This window comes from Marmota flaviventris, chromosome 15 (assembly GCF_047511675.1).
Source record: "Marmota flaviventris isolate mMarFla1 chromosome 15, mMarFla1.hap1, whole genome shotgun sequence".
Lineage (NCBI taxonomy): Eukaryota > Metazoa > Chordata > Mammalia > Rodentia > Sciuridae > Marmota > Marmota flaviventris.
This window is the reverse complement of record NC_092512.1, coordinates 10,931,243-10,940,295: the sequence shown is the minus strand read 5'-3', so window position 1 is coordinate 10,940,295 and position 9,053 is coordinate 10,931,243. Positions and strand designations below refer to the sequence as shown.

At 47.6% G+C, this 9,053-nt stretch overlaps 1 protein-coding gene across 1 annotated transcript in view; it reads right to left on the bottom strand.

The window, feature by feature from the left end:
- Positions 1 to 3,258: 3,258 nt before the first annotated feature.
- Positions 3,259 to 9,053, bottom strand: part of Adcy8 (adenylate cyclase 8) — a 216,858-nt gene continuing 211,063 nt past the window's right edge. Inside the window, exons 16-18 of the mRNA XM_027947608.2 lie at positions 7,921 to 8,013; positions 6,602 to 6,716; positions 3,259 to 3,746 (exon numbers count right to left, since the gene is read on the bottom strand). Of these exons, the coding sequence (XP_027803409.1) occupies positions 3,259 to 3,746; positions 6,602 to 6,716; positions 7,921 to 8,013 (696 nt within the window). The remainder of the gene's footprint in view (positions 3,747 to 6,601; positions 6,717 to 7,920; positions 8,014 to 9,053) is intronic.

Here is a 9,053-nt window from a genome sequence, read left to right as displayed (position 1 = left end):
AGGTGGCAGCTGTAAGATTCAAACCAAGAAAATGCCTCTAACTCTCAACACAGCCCTGGTCCACATTTCCCACGACAGGGCACACAAAGAAAACAGTCATCATTGTTTGTCCATCTGGGAGAAGAGAAGGAAGCTGTCTGGGATGAGAGTAGATGGCCCCAGGGAATCCCGATGGCTGCTGCTTTTCCAGCTAGTGACTGTCTCCCTTTGCTCAGCCTGCAACCCTGTCATGGTTGAACTGGGAACAGTGGCACTCACAACTCACACAGTTCCTAAAGAAGGAAGGAACCGTGAAGTGGGTGTGGGGCATCCTGAGCTCAAGGTGACCTGCCTGGCTTTATGGAATGGCAGATGGTGAGGCAGTGGCTCCTTAACCCTGGTCCTTGCAGGAATATGGTGGATACCCTGGCCTGTTCTCCAGCAGGGCTGTGCTTGTCTTATGGGGCACAGCAGTCCCTACCCAGGCTGATCAATGGTGGGGATATCTGACCCTGCACCAGCCCCCGAAGATCAAATCAGGAATGTAGAGCTGTGAGAAATCTTTTCTGTTAGGCCTGAACACACTCAGGCTAAACCAGTTCTATTTTGCATTCCTCTTTTTACTTCAGCATTTTGGATTCTGTTACTTCTGTAGGAATCTATCCTCGCCATTTCCAAGGGCAGATCCCCAGGTTTCACAAGCAGAGTTCAGAGGGGAAAGGGTGAGGTCCATGTCCCTGGCTAGAATACTATGCCAGGCTGGGTTCTGAGTTATATCAGCTTCCTAGAAATTGCTTGACACTTTAAGTTCTTTTCTTTTAATAAATGAGTTGAATGAACTCCTTTGCCCCCTCCCCACCAAACAAAGGAACATAAACAGGAACATAACTTTAATTTCAGAGACTCTTTGCTTTCCCCAATTTCTCTAGACCACACAAGACCCAAGATGAAGCTCATTCCTTAGATTTTCAGCCACAAAAGGCCACTTTGTCAGTTCTGTCCCTTGCTTTTTGCCCTTAGTGTGGAAGACTGCACAAGCTCTGGTCCCCATGAATGGGCTCAGCTAGAGCACAGGGCTCAGGTTCTGGATGAAGTGTCCTAATGACAGCCCATTTCTCACCCACAAAATATCAGCTTCCGTAGTTCTGATATTTTCTGTCTTAACTTCTGCTCATTTTTCTTGCCCAGGACCACGGCTCAGGGTTTATAGACTAAGTCTGTCCCTGTGGCCTTGCTTCCCAGCCTGGATGCCAGCTCCCCATGGCTTGTCGGCCTCCTGGAGTCTCTGCTCAGCACTGCCTGCAGACCGTAGATGGGCTCTGTGCCCTGGAGCAGGCCAAGGCTCGATGACCCTGTCAAATTTCTTTGCTGGGTACCATGCCTTCACAGCCTGAGTCCCTCCACTGAGGCCGGCTCTTTGCTAGGTTTGTTGCTGAACTCCCAACCTGCCTGAACTCCATCTTGTGCCCCCAAAGCTGAATATCCTCACCAGGTTGGACTGAATGACCCCTGGGGCTTTCCCAACCTGGGATTCTCAGAGTCTGCGAGGATTATATTACCCTTGGCCTTGGCAGAGGACTTTTCAGTATAGAGACTGTTCAGAACACCCGCTTCACATTTCATTGGGGCCTCTAGAGTTTCCTGATTGTGCACATGGTTTCCAAAAGTGAAGGCACTCCAATCATGACAGTTCCATGTCTACCTGCACCTCAATTCCTTCTCCATGTTTTGTGCCTCTAGAGAAGAAGGGTTCATGTCTACCATGGACGTCTCCCCTAACTGCAAGACCTCAGAAGATTTTTATTTGAGAGCATGTCTGTTGTGGAGCCATTATCTGGAGCTACTTTTAAACTGGTTCTGTTCAGGGTCAAGAATTTAGAAGATAATTGGGATTCCATCAGTGCCCTTCCCATATCTCCAATACAGTCCTTACCAGAATGGCTTAATGCTTTCCAACATGGGCTTTGGGGTTTGGCAGATATAAATTCTTGGGATAGAGGCAAATACTATCCATTGTGTTTCATTTGCCTTTTAGTATGAGAACACAGGAAGAACCCGTTCCCTGACTTCCTTTGCAGCATGAGGGGACAGAACAATACTGTAGGAGCCCAGGCCTGGTGTCTGTGAGCTTCTGAGTGACTCTCTTCCCTTTACCTTTCTTGTCTTCAGCTGGTTGGATATAGAGGACCAAAAAGAGGACTCTAATGCCTCAGTGGAAGGAGGCAGGGTTCCAAATCCACTGCTTGGAAGCCCCCCACCCTGGCCATACCCTTACTAGGACATGGATGAGAAACAAGTCTTTTTATTGTATTTCAGCTCCTAAGTGTGACAGCCATTTGTTGTAGTGTTCAGCTTTTACTGACCAGTATAGATCTGGAGCTAGTTTTACAAGTAACTACATATGTTTGAGCAAATCCTTTAAATATTTTTTGTGCTTTGTCATCTCGAGGTCATGGGAGGAGTGTCCGGTGCAGCCATTCCAGGTAACAGTGGACCTTGCCTATACAGCTTACCTAGGAGTTGACTTCAACTGTTCCTCTAATGTGTAGGGCTTGATCCCACTCCAGGGTGTTCTCAAGTGCTTCCTTTACCTGGATCATTTTCCTTCTGGTTGCTACTGTCTCATTTTTTTAGGGCCAGTCTTCAATACTATGTCCTCAAAGACACCTTCCCTGCTGACTCCAATTAAATCAGCACCCTTCCCTCCAATTCTTTATTCAATCACCCTACTTAGTTTTCTTCATTGCATCTATCCCTGTCTGGAAGTAGATTATTTATGCATTGGTTTATCAAAATATTATCTGTTATCACCCTGCCTGCATGATAGCTGTGTGGGGGAAACACTTCTGCCATGACTTCTCTGGCCCGTGGGGGCATTGTGGATGCTCAACAGTTGCTGCCTGACAGGGAGGACCACATGAGGTCTTTAGGTAGGGAATCTGGCAGCTGACCCAGCATGTGACAAGTGCTCCAAAAATGGCCGCTGTATTGACTGTCTGCATTGGGCCTGTTGACACGTTCCTCTTTCCAATTGGTTGCAAACTTCTCAAAGCCAGAAAGTAATCATCTTTGGTTCTCAATAAACTCTGTATGTAAGAGGTGATTAATACATGTGATTGACAAGAACTTCAAATTGTGTGTTTGACCTGGTGCATTCAAAAAGACCAATGAAACCATCCTTGTTCTAAAAAAAATTAAACCTTTTTATTAGTATATTTATTTTATATATAAAAGAAATACAAAAAAAAAACAAAAAAAAAAAACACAAAGAAAATGTTTTCATGGCAAATCAGATTTGTCGGTGCCTTCGGCTTGGGCTCCAGGCTCCGGCCCACTGGGGCTCAGCAAAGTCCGCCGGTTGTAATGGCCCTTGATGATCCCTGTGTTGTTGTTCTCGTTGAGCAGCTGCTTCTGCCTCTGCCTGTTGAGGGACTGGACCAGGCCCAGGACCACTGCGGCCAAGGAGTACTGCCCGGGCAGTCTTCTCGGGGGCAAGATGAACGGGTTGGGCTGGACTCTTCCCAGGAGAAAGTACGTTTTGATTTTCCCTTCCTGCTCGCTGATGCCCTTCACGTAGATCTCCCCTCGGTAGTCAAAGGCAAAGCCCTGGTCCTTCAGGATGAGATAGGTCTCCTCTGGGACTTGGATCCGGCCGCTCACCCCCGTGCTGTCCATCCGGCTCGCCAGGTTCACGGTTTTGCCCCAAATGTCATACTGTGGTTTCTTGGCGCCAATCACTCCAGCTACCACTGAGCCATGGCTGATGCCTGTGAATGAACCGAAGGAGCGAGAGATGAGGGAGAAAAGAGGGACAGACCGGGTTTGGACCCTACCTGGGGAGGCCATCGAACATGTGTCTCTGAGGATGAATTGCAGAGTCCAGATCCTGCCTAAGTCACTTAGGAGATGTGTGATGAAGGTCAGCTACTTAACCTAGTTGGGCCTCACTTTTCCCATCTGTAAAATGGAAATAATGAAAGGAAGTGTCAACAAGATAAAAGAAGCAAAGCCCCGGGCATAGGGCCTCCAACCAATGCTTGCTCGACACAGCAGAACTGCTGTTCTCCCGCACACTGACTTGTCTAGGCCTGTGCGATGAGGAAACGCTGACCAGGAGGCAGGGCCCGGGATCTCCTGCTTCTGCCCACACGGTGCTCTGAGAGTGGGGGCAGAGCTTTCCCTCCTCTGTCCCTCGTGCAGCTCTTCCACACCCTCCATCAGTCCATGTGAAGGCTTCCTTACTGCTTCTCTGTCTCCTCCCTTGTCCTCTCGCTCCACCCTCCACACTTTCACAGAAGGGGAAGGGCCTGATGCACACATGCGACCAAGTTACCACCCTCCTATACATCTGCCGGGACTCCTTTGACCTGCAGGATAAAGCTGAAGCTCCCTAAGATCCAGGACTTCTCTGGTTTAGCTTTTGCTTAACTCACCAGCCACATTCTCCCCTACCCTCTCCCTTACCCCTGCTCCACGTCCATAGTGCTCTGCTGGTTCCCATGCCAGTCACCTACCACACCTACCACCTTCTGCTTACCACCTTTGTGCCTTTGTCCTGACTTTCTCTCTGCTTGGCTTCTATTTGGCAAAGGGAGCCACCTCCTTTGGGAAACCTAGACTTCACTTCTAGAAACGACAGCATTTCACTAAACATGTAAGTGGGCATGTGTACACACTGAGTAGGCACCTACTATGTGCCAGGTACTGTTCCAGGCACTGGGGATATGGCGGGCAAGAAAAGAGATAAAGTCCTGGCCCTCATGGAGTTCACCTTCTACTGGGGAGAGAGGAAATAAGAAAACAGATAATACAATGTCAGCAAAATCAATCAGGGTACAGGGATAGAGAAAGTGGGGGTACACTCAGGAGTAAGGACCATGAGCTAAGACCTTTTTGAGCATAGATTTGAAGAAAGTGATGTGATCAGTCAGACAACTATCTGGGTGGGTTCTTCCAGGCAGAGGCAGAGCAACACACACACACACACACACACACACACACACACACACCATAAAAGTGACTGCAAATTTGAAAAGCAGACTGTAGAATGCATGTGAATCACAATGATCATTAGCTCTAAATTTTGCAGGGCACATTCAGAGCCATCATCCCATCTGACTCCCATATGACTTATGAGCTGACAGGCAGAGTGTGAGTGTAGCATCCAGCTTACACGGGAGGAAACTGAGACTCAGAGGGTGAGAACGTCTTGCCCAAGGTCATAGAGTTGGCTACTGCAGTTCTGAAACACATACTGAGATGCTCGATCAGCTGGGAAATTAATTGTCAAACCTCTGAGATCAATGTAACTGTACAGCAGTTTAATATATCATGCCAAGGTTGCTCCTAGTTCAGTCAATGTCTTTGGAATTTACTAGACTATCTCTATGTTCAGGACTAAAGTTCTCTTTTTATTCCTGGTTCAATTTTGTAGTTGATTTCAGAACAGACATGCAGGGTTGATGGAAGCTGTGGGAATAGGCCTGACCAACCCCTTCGTAAACCAAAAACATAAATATAACTTCTTTTTGTTCCAAAGAACAAAGGCACATAGCATTCCTTAGAAATGGGCATTTCTGGATCTCTTTTCTTTGAGAGCTGCTAAAGGAAAACACATGAAGTAAAATGGACATCTACAGTGTGGGACGGTGGCCGGGGTCTACAGCTGCATACCCTGCCAGCCAGGAGTCACTCATCTCAGAGTCGAGAAGTCTAGGAGCTGCTGCTGGAATGACTACTGGGCTGTGTGATGTTAGGCTAGTCACTCCCCTTTTCTGGGTCTGAGTTTACTCAGCTATAATGTGGGAATGGGGACAGAGGAGGGGCTTTCAAACTGGCATTGAAGACCCCTGGAAGTTCGGTAGTGATGTAGAAGTAATTAGCAAAGTACACAAATCATAAAGGATTATTATTCAATTGCAATGATTGTTTTTTAAAGATATTTTTAGTTGTAGGTGGACACAATACCTTTATTTTGTTTACTTATATGTGGTGCTGAGGATTGAACCCAATGCCTCACACATGCTAGGCAAGCGCTCTACCACTGAGCCACAACCCCAGACCAACGATTGTTGTTTTTTATTGCTATTTTGCGCAAGCCTGTCCCCAAGCCTGAAGGAGGGTGAGCTTCAAGGCTGGGCAATGTGCTGTAGGACTCTCTGCCTGACTCTGGCTCAGTACAGGATCAGGTACCCTTGGGAATAGAGTCCTGCTTTCACTTGAAGTCATTATCTAGGAGATCTGAGAACAACCCATGGACCACCAGTATCAAACAACCAGAAGTCAAACTGGAATTATTCTTAGGTGGTTAGCTATCTCTACAAGCAGGACCTTGCATGGTGGGTGGAACCAGATTGAAACCATGTCTAGGATCTGCCAAAGACCAGCCCTACTGTATTTCTGCGCTCAGGCCAGTATCCTTCCCTTTTTTCTAACATCTTGAGTGAGAGGAACCTCAGAAAGGCCTGAGCTGACCCTCTGCCTGTCCTTGTTAGGGTCACACTAAGCCTACTGAATTTTGCAGGAAAAAATTTCCCTGCCTTGAGACCCACGGGGTGGAAGTTGCTGACAGAACGAGCGAGGAAGCAGTTTTCTGAAGCCCCGGCTTCCAGTTGTGACTCACCAATCCGGAGTTCAAAATTGTTGAATGAATGCTTGTTGATCTCCTGTATGCTTTCGGTCAGGGCGAGAGAGAAGTCGGCCAGGGCACACAGGTGCCCCCACTTGTCTTCACATTGCTGGAGCAAACATGAGAAGGGCTCATTCAGTTGATGACTGCTACTGTTTCTGCAGCAGGGCTTTCTGCCCTAGCCCTACCCACACGTCCCTGAGAAGGAAATAATCATGTGCCTGTCCACTCTTCCAGAAGCATAGATCACAGGAGACTCACTTAAGAGTGTAGCACATGTGGCTCATTACATAGAAAATATTTTGGGTTTTGCAGACTATATGGTCTTTGTTGTATTTGAAAGGAGAAAAAGATAAAATGTAAATGACTCGACATGGTTATGTCCCAATAAAACTTTATTGACTAGGGTAAGTGGTGGGCCAGATTTGGCCTGTGGGCATGAGTTTCCTGACCCCTGCTATTGTGTTCCACAAATATGTACCCTGTGGGTTTCTTCCCAGAGAGTCACTCTTGGAATTCTTTTAGTTGGAAAAAAAATGCAGGAAGGATGGAAGGAATTTAATAAGGACTCCATCTCCCTCAGCAATGGACTCATATTCATTTAACATTTGTTGAAGACTTACTAGGTGCAAGGCTTTGTATGGGGAGCATGGCAGTAGCCCAGGTAATTCATCCATTAGCCCTTGAAGGTAGATATTAATGTCCCCATGTAACACTGAGTGCTTGGCACATGGTTAATATCTCAAAATTCCAGAGCTATAATTATTTCATACAACTTTGGAAGGAGACAATGAAAATAAGAACAATAAAACAGGCTAGCATCAGGGGTTTAGTGATACCACCACATAAATCATAGTCAGGGTATCTCTAGGCCCTGTTTTTTTTTTTTTTTTGGTACCAGGGATTGAATTCAGGGGCACTCAAACACTGAGCCACATCCCAGCCCTATTTTGTATTTTATTTAGAGACAGGATCTCACTGAGTTGCTTAGTGCCTCTCTGTTGCTGAGGCTGGCTTTGAACTCATGATCCTCCTGCCTCAGTCTTCCGAGATGCTGGGATTACAGGTGTGCACCACTGCACCTGGCAGGCTCTGACTTTTGTTCAATGGAAAAGTGAAGTTAGAGGGAAGCCTGGAGGTCTCTCAGCATAGCAGTATTACTTTATCCAGTAGAGTGGCCCTGCCTGAGTCCCTGCAAACCACAGTTTTCATAACCCCATTCCCAAGCCTCCTAGTCACAGGGGTGTCACCACTTTCAGTGACATGGCAACAGCAAGGCTGGCAAAGGCTGTGCTGGGTCCTGAGTCCTTTACCTGTTTTTCCGGTGACAGGCCTGACACTGCCATGTAGGTGCTGCCAATGGTCTTGATCTTTTCAATGTCTTGAAACCGGTCCTCACCAAGCAGCTGAAACGGATCAGGCAATGGTGTTAGTCTGGTGCTTACTCTTCCCCCAGGCTGCGGCTCCTGAAAATGAGCCCCTAGCTCACATGAAGAAAAGTCTAGCTCTCATGCTGGGGATCCTTGCCTCTCTGGAGGTCTCACAGTCAGCCAGTGACTGTGCACCTGCTAAGTGCCAGGAGTCTAGATGGTGTGACTAGACACCCTAGAAGGAGTAGGTGTGTTTCCGAGAATCTTTGAAATAAATAAGATTAGCTCAAGGAGGTCATCAAGACTGTCCCCAAATTCTCAACAAATCTCATTGGTTCTTTTTTCACCATGTGCTTAGAACCTCCTTAGCACCTCCCTGCTTGCACCCTGGTCTAAGCCCCTGCAGGATCCCAGCTGGGCTATGCAGAGCCTGCCTGCTCCTTCCTCCTCTCTCCCAGAGTGGTGGCCACAATGATCCTGTTTACGAGTGAGTTAGAACGTGTCCCTGCTTTATACAGAACCCTCCAATGGCTTCCAGCTCTGTCAGGGTCAAAGCGTCTTCACTGCAATCTGCAAAGCTTGTCACAGCCTGACCCCTCCCTGTTGTCCTTGTTGTTCACTTTATTCCAGCCACACTGACCTCCTTCCTAGTCCTGGAAGAGGCCAGGCCTATTTCTGCTTCAGGAGGTTTGCATCTGAGGTTCCGGGAGACGACTCTCCCTCAGACCACCTGGGGCTCCCTCCTCACCTCCAGGTCTTCCCTCCACCCCATCTTGCCAGCGTAGTCTGGCTGACCGCCCTATCCGCAGTTGAACGCGACACCCTCTCCCTTCTGCACACTCTTACTCTCCTGTTTTGTCTTCTCTTCTTAGCACTTATGCCTGCTTTGGCTTGTTTGTCATCATGTCCCTCTCTCCTCACTGGAATGCAGGACTCCAGGGGCATGTATAGACAGAGCTGAGGGTGTTGAATGGAGGAATGAGCGAATGAATGGCTAAACTAAAGAATGGTGGCCATCCTCAGCATTTCCTCCATTTTTACCTGCAGTTGGGATTTTCATGCTAAGGAGGGGAAAC